We start from the raw sequence: 14,810 nt of genomic DNA on the forward strand, positions 1-14,810 counted from the left end.
TGTGTGTGTGTGTGTGTGTGCATGTGCGCACATGTGCGTATGTGTGTGTGTCTCGTAGCAGAGGGTAAATGCGCAGACAGTTGGAAGGGCTGCAGAAAGAGAGAGAAAGATGACCAAGAGACAGGCAGTTAAAGAGAGAGAACATGTTTGGAAAAACAAAAGAGAATAGACAAAAATAGATATTTACAAAGATATATAGAAGCGAAGAGACAGAGAGCGACACTTATTCAGAATCAGACAGACATTCAGGTGGACAAGGGTCTATAGAAAAGAATCTACACCCATTCGCAGACACACACACATGTGCACACACACACGCATACACTACAAACACACACACAGGTGTGTCCGAGCAACTGACCCGGCCAGAGATCTGCTGAGCACAGTGGAACGTGCAGTGGTATAAGTTGGGATAAACTCCACGCTCCTCCCGTTATCTGTCAGCCACTTGGAGATCTCTCTCAGCTCCTCCGTCACACGTTCCGACAGCTGCTCTAAAGCCAAGTCAGTGTCTGTTCCCACCGGCGGTAACTCTGACAAGTACAAAACATGCAATAGAATTAAGTTTAAGGTGAGTATCCACTATAACATCCACATTTCGTCTACCAAGGCTTTCAAATAGAGTTATCTTACCTCCATGTATATCACTTCGTAATACTGATAAAAACAAATACTCATGTCTTATTAAAACATACTACCACTGAGAAAAAAAATGGTAACATCTTACATCTTAGGATTTCATACTCATATGACACAGATGTACACAAACAATTATGCTATTTCAAGCCATACATCCCTGTGCAACACAAGTAATAACCTACAATCATCATTTACAGATCAGTAATGTTTACTAAAACACAACCTCTGACCATCATCTTTTTTTTTTGTAGTACTGGTTTTACGGCGCTCACAATTGCATAGGGTCATATGAGCGCCAGAAGATTAGAGGTGCTACAAGAAAGTAACAAACATAAAAAAGAAGGAGGGGAGATGAGGACGACAGATGTTTGATAGGGAAAAAGAAACAAACCACACCAGAGCACCCGCCAACCACCCACTTACCATCATCTGTGTTCAACAAATCCAATATGACAATGGCTGGCACTGGTCTTCCATGACGGTTCAGCAAAGACTTGAACTCATGCTGCAGCGCTTCTTTGCCATCGTCAAAAATCCTCTCCTGCCAAAAAAAGGATAAAATCGTCAGCGCCGATTGTCTGGAAAAAAATAGCCTGTCTCCTCCCTAAGCCACTCCCCCCATTCACCACACACCCGAAACAAGTGCCTTTGACAACAACTTCAACATCACTAGGCATATGGAAAGGTGTAACAACTTCCACAACATTTGAATCAGATTCCAGTAACAGCATATTAACGCAATAATAGTCTAAACATTTTTAGGCAGGGAAAAAGTAAGGCAGACACACAAAAATAACAGACTGACAGAAAAGAAGTAAGACATAACAGCGGTACCTTCCGACCATCTGCACAACAGAGTCTACAATTTGTAATATTCATATGCACGCAAGAAATGGTTGGCAAATCAGATTCTTCCGACAATATTAGTAAGAGTACAGACCAGTGTGTGCGTGAGAGTGTGTGCGTGTGAGTGTGTTTGTGTGTGTGTGTGTGCATGTACGTGTGTTTGTGAGAGTAAGCTAACTTCTTATATTCCCCTGCCCAGCCATGGTTACAATGTGCTGACATTAATGCAACATTGACAATATTATCGTGAAAACAACTCACAATGTCCTTCAGTTCCTTGCTGTTAGGGCTAAAGTTGTCAAAGTACTTCTTGGCTTTCAGAACCTTCTCCAGATAAGACATATACGTCTCCAAGTCACATGCAGCTGGCCTGAAAGAGTAAGTAGCATATTCAGTCATCAGTTACATGCACAGCAGAAATGTAGCAAGACTAAAACTAAAAGTGAAAGTGACAAATTTAAACATAAGTCAAACCTGCCACAAGGGTCCATTACAGAAATCACCAGTTCCCCTCCCCTCTTAACAATACCAAAACACACAGAACCCCACCCTTCTGCCCCATACCCTTAACATACATACACACAAAGATTGCCCCCCCCCCCTACCCTTCCCCAGCTTACCCTTCCTTCACTGTTGCCTCTACATCCTTTGCTGTGTGGTAATAGCTGAGCACATTGTCCAGGGTCTGCATTGTCTTCTCAATGTCTGGACACTTCATAAGGGACCTTTAACTTTTTTTAAAAAGAGGTATATGTGTCACGACGGGGTGGAATCAGGCGCTCGTCAATTTTGTTACTTATGGGGTTATTGGTATCATCTTAAAGCCTGTTCATTGGTCTTCCTTTTGGTGAAAAAAAATATCCATCTATGTTGAATAGAAGTCAAAATATTTGCGATTGAAGGGGGTCAGGGTCGCCTGGTTTCAGGATAAAATTAATGAGAAAATGGCCACCAAAGTTTGGTAACTTCCATAGTTTGAGAGTCTTTGGAAACAGAAAATTTACATTTTTCATGCATTTAGTCAATGCTTTTCGGGAAAATCCACATAAAAATGTGTTGCTTTAAATGGACATAAAAAGAAAATTAGAAAAAAATTGCCCATCAGCCCAAAAAATGCTGATTTCTTCTATTTCATTATTTTGATGAGCGCCTGATTTCACCATGATGCCTCACATATGTGGATGATGCCATATGAAGAGGTTTTGCAGAGATTTATGCCTCACTGGACATGCTTATTTAAAATGGATGAGTACATGTGTTTATGTGTGTGTGTGTGTTTGTGTGTGTGTGCGCACACGTGCATGCTTGCATGTGTGTGTGTGTGTGTGTGTGTGAGAGAGAGAGAGAGAGAGAGAGAGAGAGAGAGAGAGAGAGAGAGAAAGAGGGAGACAGAGAGAGAGAGAGAGAGAGAGAGAGAGAGGGGGGGGAGGGAGAGAGAGAGGAGAGAGGAGAGAGAGAGAGAGAGAGAGAGAGAGAGAGAGAGAGAGAGAGAGAGAGAGAGAGAGAGAGAGAGAGAGAGAGAGAGAGAGAGAGAGAGAGAGAGAGAGAGGGGGGGGAAGCTTGAATGTATAAACATAAAAAATCTTGAATCAATCCTCAACTTTGTCATACCTTAGAGTTTTGCAGCAAAACCTCTACCTTTGGCTGAAAGAACAACTGTTTATGAGCCAGGAATCAAATATAAATTTCATCCTGTAGAAAAGCCAGACTGTCTTACAGAGCACTTAACAACAAGGATACTTTCTTGACGGCGACGTAAGTTTTCTGTTTCATTGTAGACAGGAACGATTGTTTTCTCCAAGTTCTCCAGTCGCTCTTCAAAGCTATTGAGGATGTTGACCATTCCTGTCGTGTTGGAGTCATAACGCGTCAAGCATTGTCGGAGCAGGCCCAGGTTCGTTTCCTCCTTAGAATGCGAATTGTTGAAACAGAAAAAAATAGTTTCGACATTAGAATTTAAAATAATAAAACAAGACAAGGACCAAAAATGCAGAAGGACAAAGATGGCCACGGGATTATGAGACAGAGATTCAGGGCATCAAAGGAAGAATATCTTGCATGTACATACAGGAGACATGTTTCTTGTTACTCCCACCTTCTGATCTACAATGAAAGAAATTTTTACGCAAACATTCCCTTCACTAATCACTCAGACAAGAAGGCCAGTAGAGGCCCCATTAACCACACTGCTTTTAACCATAGTATTCACTCCCACAGACCTGCCACTCTATGAAACCTCAAAATCAGGATCTCAGGGAGAAAAAATCGGGATTTGGTGAAAAAAATCGGGATCATCGGGATCAACAGCAAATCACCAAGGTGACTGCCAAAGCTAACGTAAAATTTTTCCAGGGATGTCCATAAATTACTTGGCCTATATGCCCTCTGTGTGTCTTTGTTTGTTTGTGCGTGTGTGCGTGTGTGTGTGTGTGTGTGTGTGTGTGTGTGTGCGGGTATGCGTGCGTGCGTGCGCGTGAGTTATCATTATTTTTTGTAAATCCTGAAGCATCACGTCAAGCACTCCTAGTCCAAGTGTCTATACCCACTCCCACCAATAAGTCCCAAAATACATGAACTTACGTTGACCCCGTCAACGGACGGTCCCCGACACGCAGAACTCACATGGCGATGTCATGTCACGTGACGCGAATGCGCGATTGAAACAATTTTTTACTAACGGGTCCGACTAACTGCGCGTTCACACAAAACACTCGGATGAGCGACAGTCGTTCTACTTCTTAGATAACGACGTTTTTTGGGGGCGAGTCAACTACTAAATGCGGCATCGATATTTCGGGAAATAGTGCTCCGAGTTCCTACTGAAAAAAAGGTTCAACGGGTGCTTCTCGCGATAAAAAAAAAGAGAAGGCAGAGTATGTTTTTAGAAAAATCCAGCACAACAGCAGACTGAGACAAAAAATCGGGATACACGCAATTGAAATCGGAAAAATCGGGATGCTTCAGATTTGGGCGAAAAAATCGGGATATCCCGACTAAATCAGGATGAGTGGCATGTCTGCTCCCAGCAAAATGGCCTAACTGGAATTATTGTCAAAATCTAGACCATCTTCCAAAGATATCACTGAAGATGGAAAAAAAACACACTGATCACAAGTCTGTTCATCCAATACATTCAGAGAGTACAAAATTGAATAGATTTAAGAGTCCTTCAATTTGAGCCTGCCAACAAATAACTAAAAAGACTATGAAGGCACCCAATTAGAGAAAAACATTACAAACCTGGAATGGGCTAGCAGGAAATACCGTAAAAGAAATTATTTTGTTGCAAGGTTCTTTTCACGGTAAAACAATTTTTGAATTTTGCAGGAGGATATTTTCATGGACCAAACATAAATTTTGCAGTCTGAACATATGTATGCCAAAAAAAGTGATTTGTCAGAAAAATACTCTTTTACGGCAATGTTTTATGAACTCATAGTCACTACAACTTGTGGCATTTGAGTTGAAAGATTGTTTTTTTTTGTACAGCACTGGTACTCACCTAGAACAATATAATATATTGTGCAGGATATGTTGCTTCCCATTGTATTTATTACTACTAGACCACCTCACTTAACTCATCAAGGTCTCTTGTGGCCTAGAGGTAAAGGTGTTGGCCTCTCATTCAAAGATCCCCGGTTCAAATCCGGGTAGCGACCGAAAAATTTTCTTCTCTTAAATTGTCACCTTTCACTTCCTTTCCTGTTCTCTAGCAATTAATGTTCTGTCACCTGCTTTCGTCTCCCCTTTCTGCCCCCACCCCCTCATCTCCTTTGCCCTCTCCTCTGGGCCCCTGACTCTTTCTGCAGCCTTTCTACTGGTACTCCATGGCTCCTTCTTACTGCTGTCTTTCAGCCACACCCCTGATCTTCTGGTGGGAAAGATCTACGAGGGTGAAAAATCTCAGACGGCCCATGTGCAAGTTGCGCACGTTAAAGATTCCTTGGCGGTCTAAAATCGATAAGAATAGGCATCGGCCGCCACCCGGGCAAAATTCAAAATTTCCTACCGACTGAAAAAGTTTAATGTGTCCCGCAAGCTCATATGACCTTATTCAGTTCATAAAACACTTACCAAAAAAACAAACTGTAACTGCCCCACTGGCTAGTTCTATATCTCAAGCCTCAATCTCTTTAGCATGATGATGTATCTTTTCTCCAAATTTTCATTCAGTAACATTGTCTTTCTTCCGGTTCTCCGTTGCAACGATACAATGATTGAGATTCCTTTATTATCTATATCTAGCTCAAAATATATCACTGGAAGTCTACAGAATACACTAATCAGTACATGCCGATTGTCTTTCAATTAAATAATATTAACTCTTTCCGGAAAGAGCTGTTTTAGGTTTAGACGTAATTAACTTGTGACTCAATTCGGCTACATAAGTGATGCACAAAATAACTTCATATAAGCATAACTATCACTCAAAATATATGATAAATATTTTTATCAAATTGAAAAAAATTGAATAAGGAATACATTCCAACATGAAACAAGGGTTGATTTTAAATATAAGTATGCATTACAAGGGTTAGAAATGGCGATGATGGTGAGAAAAATACATTTTAATGGAAAAAATTACACACACTAAACATGTGAACAAACAAATCAGCATAGCTATCTTATCATATACAGGTCAAGAGCAGATTCCATAAATTTCTGAACGTGCAGCTTTTTATTTGAATGCAATATTCCAATTTTTGTTTGAGCTATAATATTTATACTGATTCCGGTTACAACGTTTTGTTGATGCAAGACTGCAAGAATTAATTCACTTGTTTTTCGCCAGACCAACACTTTGACAAAGTGAAACTAGATGTTTTCGTTTCCTAAATCCTTTTCAAGTTTTCAATTTAAAAAAACAATACAAAGTACTTATAAATAAAGGATCATGTTAACTGATTCCATCCATGATTTTTTTCCGTCTCTGGACAGAATTATTTTTCCCTGCGGTGCATATCTATTTAATGCATTACTGTGAAACCATAAGTTACTCTAATATGTAGGCCTATTATACCAAACTGATGGGAATCAACAGAGGAATCAGTCAATATCAATGACAATGACCTATAATCTGTTTGTATTGTATTTTCCTTCAGACAAAAACGAATGAGGAAAAAAATTGCGCAACACTTCTTCGAAAATTTCGACTTACCGCATTTTCTCAGCTCTACAAGTCCATATAATCCATAGGAATAAACACGAAATTGTAGCGATATCACCCTAGCACACATTTATGCAAGAATTTCACAAATTTAGTTGAATATCTTTCTGAACGGCTTTTATACCAGGCTTGTGTTATTTACCCTTAGACAGGGGCGCGGCGCCACTTCCAATTGTAATGCCTCTTATTACAGGCCTATAACCTGTAGACCTACTATATACGCCTCTTCGTTTAATTTTAATACTGATACAGGGACACCTACTTCCATGCAAGAAGAATAGATAAGTGCTGGTACTCTCAGAGAGAGATCTGATAATAAAGAACCAAGTTCTGCGCTAAAGATGCGCACAATCACATCACATCATAACCACACACAAAACAATAACTTCCCACAGATCAACAGAAAAGCACACATTCACAGTCAAGAACACGCATGCACTATTGCCCTCGGGGCATCTTGACATAATGACCACATTCTCTGATTCACCTGCAGTTCTGGTTTCTAGAAAGCAGACAGTCAAACCTATTTTTAGACAGTTCGCAACCATGCCATTGACCATGCCTTGTCCAGGCTAACTACCACTCCATCCCCTCCCTACCATACAGGCGCCAAATCCATCTTGGCCCTTTGGCCCAACAGTACAATCTCATAGTGTGGTGTTCTTGGTGATATCTCTTGTGTCTTCCGTCAAACGTCTGGATGGGGTTTGAAAGAAAAATTTTCTCTATTCTTAGAAAGAAAACACTGTTTTCAACTGATCGAATCAAATAGTTTATAGATCATTTTGAATTATTTTGACCAGACTTCACAACTAAACAATTCCCAGATCGGTTCAGGCAGAGACACTGGTTCAGGTAGCGCCGATCTGGGCTCGGCGCCCTCCGTGACGTCAGACGTAGGAAATGAAAGACGCGGGGAGATCCTTGCGACCGGCAACGGCAGGCTTACCCGCCCTCCTCCCACTGGCCTAATTATAGACACCTTAACTAAAGGCTGGCGTACTTAGGGACGAACAATGAATAAGAGATTTGTTTGAAGAAAATATTGTGATATTTAGTTAAGTTTTGGAAAATCCTTTTCAATTTTAAGAAAATCCCTTCTGCATTTCAAAGGGTGGTGCCATGGCGCCATTTGCGCTTGGAGAGCCACGCCACTGCACTTAGATGTAGCCTACATAGCGACAACAAAACAACGATTTTTGCAAGAATTTCGCGACGTTTCAATCGATATTGGCGCTCAGACATTGAGGTCAGGCTTGTTTACAAGTTCTACTTCCTTTCGACAACTTAAAAAGTAGGAACTATGTTAAAACACTCGCTAATTTAGTGCCCCCAACCTACATCGTTAAATCTTTTCCACACCAAGGTCGAAGAGGGGGAGGCATTGCTGCCATATACAGAAGTTCTTCAAGCCTTAAAATAACAACTAGTGCACTTAAGTGTGACCACCCAACGTTTGAAGCTATGAATTTATCTATGGATCTTGGTTCCAAATTTTATAACGTCGTTTATATTTACCACCCACCATACAGCAAAATTAACAAGTCAACAGAGTCTGCTTTCTTTTTAAAATTTTCAAAGTTTTTAGCGTCATTTTCGGTCAAGAAAGGTTATCTTGTTGTGCTTGGTGATTTTAATTTCCACTCTGATTCTCCATCGTCACCTGGAGTCAAACATTTGACAGAATCAACTTGGTTCAGGTCATCACTGAACCCACCCATCGTTCTGGCCACGCACTTGACGGAGTCGTCATCAAGAAAGACTCAGAAGCTTTAAGAAAAATTTATGTTGTTACTTAGTTGTAGACCAACTATTTTCTGACCATTACTTAATCTTACTTGCGTTGGAAGTGACTAAGACCAAGCCTGAAAAACATTCTGTGTCTACAAGGAACATCAAAGGAATTGACATTAATAAGTTTAAAATGGATTTGTTGTCTCTTTATGTAACTTTAAAACAGTTTGTGTTGATTTGTATAATTCCACTGTTAGGGCAGTTCTTGACAAGCACGCACCACTTGTAACTCGTCGTCTGTAGACTAGACCGTATGCACCATGGTTCGGAGTTGAGGGGAAATTGGCCAAAATCAAATGCAGGAAGGCATAGAGACAATGGCTTAAAACAGGGCTCACCATCCGCAAGCATATTTTTAGATTAAAGAAGCAAGAGCTGAAATTTGTAACTAAATGTGCTCAAAAGAAATACTATGTCTTTAAATTGGAAAATTCAAAATCATGTCAACAATTATTCAGCATCTGTGATGAACTATTAGGAAGGGTGAAAGAGACACGTCTCGCGAATTCTTTTAGCGATCAAGAACTACCCGAAAAGTTTGCTGATTATTTTACAGATAAAGTCCAGAAACTAAGAAACGACCTTGATGACCATGAAACATGTTGAGATTTTGATGTATATGATGGGGTGATTCTTGATAAGTTTAAACCTGTTTCTGAAGAATACATTAAATCTGTAATTCTAAAATTCCCTAGCAAACATTGTGATCTCGACTCTGTCCCTAGTTCTCTGTTGTCTTCCTGCATTGACGAACTGATCCCATTTAATACTAAAATCATAAATAATTCTCTAGTGTATGGATCAGTACCAGATTCGTGAGATTTTCCCCATTTTTACATAGTTTGACCATACAGTTTTCCCCCTCCATGTTTGAAACCTACATCCATTTCCATCAAAGTTTTGAGCGTCCGCTTCAATCAATTATGTTTCAAAGTCATCTAAAAATGGGTTTTAAAAAATATTTTGCAATTTTGGGTCATGTTTTTAATATTTTCTTCATTTTTTTCGAATATTTATATTTCCGACTTTAAATTACATCTTCTCTTTAATTTTTCATCTGAATAGCTTCATTATTTTACACAATGTACATCTATAGGAGACCTGTACTGAAATAGAGCCCTTTTTGAAGATAATCTAAGATTAAAATTACAATCGGTGCTTTTGTTGGGAATTTTGAGATTTTTTTGCTATTCATCTATGTACACATTTCCAGAGTCCATAATTATTTTCCTAATCATAATATTACAAATCTGGCGCTATTTGTCCATTACATAGGTGTTGTAGTTTGTACTTGCCAAAAATGAAAGCCGGACAAAAACTAAGAGAGAAGATAGCTTTTGAAATTTGATGAAATTATCCAATATGGTGGATGTCTGCTTGGTTACCATGGTAACCATGTGCTTATAATAATAAATAATTACTTTAATTAATTTTTTGATGTCTGACTAATATGAATATATCATCTTTGCTACATATAGTCAAGGGATATGGATTTTAGAAATTTCACCAGCAGATGGCCTTAAAATCGCTCTTGTAAAACCTTTGCTAAAGAAACAAAACTTAGATCAGAATGTCTTGAAGAACCATAGACCTGTTTCAAATCTACCTTTTTTGTCTAAAATCCTTGAAAAGGTTGTCCTCGAGCAGCTTCGTCATCACTTACAAGAGAACAATCTGTTAGAGCCATTCCAGTCTGCCTGTCGAGCTAACCACATCACAGAAACAGCACTTCTTAAAGTAATTAATGACATGCTTACTGATTGTGATTCAGGAAAAGTTGTTTTGCTGAGCCTTTTAGATCTATCAGCAGCTTTTGATACAATTAACCATTATATTTTATTGAAACGATTGGAAGTGTCTTTTGAATTATCCGGGACTGCCCTTAACTGGTTTTCTTCTTACCTGTCAGATCGTTACCAATCTGTTTTTATTAAAGGGCTTAAGTCATCAGATCATGCTCTTACGTATAGGGTCCTCCAGGGATCAGTCCTTGGTCCAGTTTTGTTCACCATTTATACTCAACCACTTGTCAAGGAAATAGTTAAGTAAGTATGACTTAAAATACCATTTCTATGCTGATCATACCCAAATTTATGGTTCAACATTGTTTACCAACTTAGATGAACTTGTCCATCGTGCTGAAAATTGTATTGCCGTAGTGAAAAACTGGATGAACAAAAATAAATTGATGTTGAAAGATTTATAAAACAGAAGTCATTCTGGCAGGCAATGCAAAGTCTGTTAAAAAGGTTGACCACGATCACATTACAATAGGTGATGCAAAAATTGTATTTTCAAGAAAAGTTAAGAATCTTGGCATCTATTTTGATTCCAGTTTGTCAATGTCGGCTGAGGTAAATTATCTGATCAGCTGCATGTATTTAGAAATAAGAAAAATTAGCAAAATACGTCATCTGATCAATATTAAGTATACTGCTTTACTAGTAACTGGCTTAATTTTATCAAAACTCGATTATTGTAACTCCTTGTGTTATCAGGAATATCACTGGAGAAAGTTAAAAGACTTCAAACTGTCCAAAACAATGCTGCACTTTTACTTTTACGGAAAAGAAAGCGAGATTCTGCTAAACCTCTTTTACGAACTTTGCATTGGCTTCCTGTTGAGAAAAGGATTGTGTACAAGTTGGCCACCCTTTGTCACAAATGTTTGAATGATAATAATCATATTTATCAAATCTGTAAGACTGTACAACATTCCAACTCGCAGTTTAAGGTCATCAGCTGACAAAAAGAAATTTATTTTACCATCTATGAAACTTAAAACAATGGGTGAAAGGGCATATTTGAATACCAAGGCCCCAAGATCTGGAATGCTTTACCAAGTACTTTGAGAGAGATCAAATCTTTTGATTCATTCAAATGTCAGCTGAAGTCGTTTCTGTTTTTAAATTTAAAATTAATAAGATGAATATTTGGAATAATTTTCTTTAGTCAGAACACAACATTTTATGTTACTGTTGTATGTTGTACTGTATTGTAAAGCGCTCAGAGCCTGTGTACTTTATTCAGGGTTGAGCGCTATATAAATGTCATTTATTATTATTTATTAAAAAGAACACATTGAATTAGTTTCAGATTTCGCTCAGATTTTGTTGAGCCGCTCACAGCGGTCGAATGGAGGCAGCGGAAAGGACAGATAGAATCAGTTAAAGCGAAACAAAACTGAGGCATCCATCATAGCCAATATATCGGCTATGCGTCCGCAAGGGGTGTGGACTCGCGCCGATATCGGCAATACGCCCGGTAAGAGTTTTAATAGAGTCCTGTTTTGAGTTTGCGCCTCAAGCTTATGATATGGCATGTGACCAAGCAACAGTGTTATGCACTTAGGCCACCTCTATTCTCACCCCGGGTGAGAATAGTGCAGGCGAGTCTTTTGGCTATTCTCACCCGGTGCGCGTTCACCGTTATAGCCTAGATCTAGGTCAACCAATTTTGCGTTCTCCCTAAACCACAGAATTCTACACTGTGATAACAGAAAAATTGTAGAATTCTGTGCCGTGAATAAACGTTCCATTACTACTGTTAGCCTACTAAAAGCGTACAATTTTGTCTGTGGGCAGTGGAGAGAGAGAAAGAGAGAGAGAGAAAGAGAGAGAGAGAGGAGTAGCGCGAAAACTTCCGGGCAAAACAAAATGGCGACCCGCGTAGTTCGGCTCCATTTGAAAAGTTAAATAGCCGTCCGTAGCATCTTTGTAGATGACCAAATTAATTTACTTTTTTGTGTTTTAACATCATTTTTTAACTTTGTTTTGGTCAATTTGGTGTGTGTGTGTGTGTGTGTGTACGTGTGTGTGTGTGTGTGTGTGTGTGTGTGAGTGTGAGTGTGTGTGTGTGTGTGTGTGTGTTTGGCATACATGTGTGCGTGTTATGTGTTCGTGAGTGTGTATGCGTGTGTTTGTGTGTGTGTATATGTATATGTGTGTGTGTTTGTGTGTATATGAGTGTGTGTGTGTGTCGCGTGCATGAATATTTTTCTTACATGCATTTATGTAAAGCGCCTAGAGCTGTGTTTACACGGGAGTGGGCGCTATAGAAATGATCTTCATTATTATTATTATTATTATAATTTGATTGATCGTCCACACCGATAGACAGTATTCAGAAAGAGACAGAGAGAGAGAAGAGGGAAGGAGTAGATCTTGCGAGAACTTCGGGGCAAAACAAAATGGCGACGCCCGTAGTTCGGCTCGATTCGTAGCTTACTTTTGTGCTATAACGTAATCTTTTCTTAGCCCTTATCCATTTGATCATCCACATCAATAGAAAGTATTCCGAAATTAGGAAAAACAGGTCTTGTTTCACACCGGGTGAGAATAGCCTACAGTGGCAAGTCTCACCCGGGGTGAGAGGTCGATCGTATTTCTATTCTGTTTTTCCGCTGCCTCCGTTCGGCCGCTTTGAGCGGCTCAACGAAATCCGAAACAAAGGTGCACTTTTAACACAGTTCCTACTTTTTAAGTTGTCGAAAGGAAGTAGAACTTGTAAACAAACCTGACCTCAATCTCTGAGCGCCAATATCGATCGAAACTCCGCGAAATTCATGCAAAAATCGTTGTTTTGTTGTTGCGATGTTGGCTAGATCTAAGGGTAAACAACACGGAGCCTGGTATAATAAAAAGGCTCTTCAAAGAAAGATATTCAACTAAATTTGTGAAATCCTTGCATAAATGTGTGCTAGGGTGATATCGCTACAATGTTGTGTTGATTCCTATGGATTATAAGGACTTGTAGAGCTGAGAAAATGCGGTAAGTCGAAATTTTCGAAGGCAAGTGGCTATTCTCCGGCGTCGCACCGGTCAACAGAACGGAAGCAATTCTCCGGCGTCATAACTAGGCCTAGTAAGTCTACCTTTCATTATATTTTATCTATGGTATTATATTTTATCTATGGTAATTGTCTAACATAACTTTATTCCTTTATTTCCATCGTCCATTTGCTTTAACTTTAAAAATAATGATTCTGTTTATTCAAAAGAACAAAATTGATTTTGTGTCTAAAATCCTGTCTAGTCATATAGTACAGTTTGCTGTTTAACTTATTTCTTGTTGTTGTAATTTTCGATCAATTTAATTGATATGTCGCAACTTCAGTGCTTTCTTGTCGTATCTCCATTTTTGTAAACAGTGAAAATGTGACTCCTACTTATGCTCACTCTTTGTTATGAACTCGCGTCAATAGTTGTGAACACGTTTTTTTCTAATTCTAGCACCCAACAGAATTCTAAATTGGAGGAATTGGGGCAGTTTGTGTCTGAAAACCTATCGTCTGTATCAATAGAAGTGGCACTAGGTGGAAAAGTTGTGGAAATTTTTTTTTTCAAGAGATGAGATAGGTATTTGCAAATCTGCGCCGACAAATTATTAGTAATAGACCAGCGGCGCGACGCCGGAGAATAGCTTCTGATCTATTGACCGGCGCGACGCCGGAGAATAGCCACTTGCTTTTCGAAGAGCTGTTGCGCAATTTTTTTTTCTCAATTGTTTTTGTCAGAAGGAAAATATGCAATACAAACAGATTATAGGTCATTGTTATTGATATACAGATTTTTCTATTTATTCCCATCAGTTTGGTATAAGACAATGCATATTAGAGTAACTTAGAGCTTCACAGTAATGCATTAAATAGATGCACCCCAGGTCTAAAACTGAACAGGGGGAAAAATATATATATTTCTGTCCGGAGCCTGAAAAAATCATGGACAGAATCAGTTAAAGTGGTGCAACATACTCAGAAAAGCTGCGCTATGATTTTAAAATAGAAACACTGTAAGCAAGTTACATTAACACTTTTATAATGAAGAGGAGAGTTCAGGTGGGCGTAGCCAGGGCATGATAGAGCAAAATTAACTTTCTTTTTTAATTTTCGAGTTCCTTAGAACAATGAAAATGGAATGGAAACACACACAGCAACTGCTACTTGTTAAATACTCACCAGAAGCAATATCTTTACCCCTCCCCCCCCCCCCAACCTTTTTCCCGTTTTCCAACGTTGGTCACCCACTGACCGGTAACACCCGTGTATTACTATTAGCTTACTACTTTAAAATCAGGAAAAGTCTCACCTTCGCAAGTTTCTTGTCAATATCATGCTTCAGATCAACAATGTCATCCATTTTATGACACGCACAAAAAAGATTTTCTAGGTGTGTAATCAGTCACCCCAGGTACAATTGAGTTGTCGGATCGTAGGCCTACATGAATAATTCAAAGTAATCTGCAGTTGTAATAGCTCGGAGGGTGTAGTATTATTTTTCCTGATACTGATTACTTCCTGTTTACTATCGAAAATACGACTAATGTCGGGGGAGCAGTAATTGTTAATAATGATACATGTAATTTC

The 14,810-nt window shown here is 39.1% G+C and overlaps 1 protein-coding gene across 1 annotated transcript in view; it reads right to left on the reverse strand.

Moving 5' to 3' along the window:
* Positions 1–14,748, reverse strand: part of LOC101855955 (exocyst complex component 7) — a gene marked incomplete in the record, with an annotated part of 29,982 nt that extends 15,234 nt beyond the window's left edge. Inside the window, 6 exon segments of the mRNA XM_005100124.3 lie at positions 362–533; positions 1,063–1,180; positions 1,747–1,855; positions 2,106–2,190; positions 3,226–3,391; positions 14,533–14,748. Of these exon segments, the coding sequence (XP_005100181.2) occupies positions 362–533; positions 1,063–1,180; positions 1,747–1,855; positions 2,106–2,190; positions 3,226–3,391; positions 14,533–14,583 (701 nt within the window).
* Between the last annotated feature and the right edge of the window lie 62 nt (positions 14,749–14,810).

The sequence above is a fragment of the Aplysia californica genome, unplaced genomic scaffold, assembly GCF_000002075.1.
Source record: "Aplysia californica isolate F4 #8 unplaced genomic scaffold, AplCal3.0 scaffold00236, whole genome shotgun sequence".
NCBI classification, from domain to species: Eukaryota; Metazoa; Mollusca; class Gastropoda; order Aplysiida; family Aplysiidae; genus Aplysia; species Aplysia californica.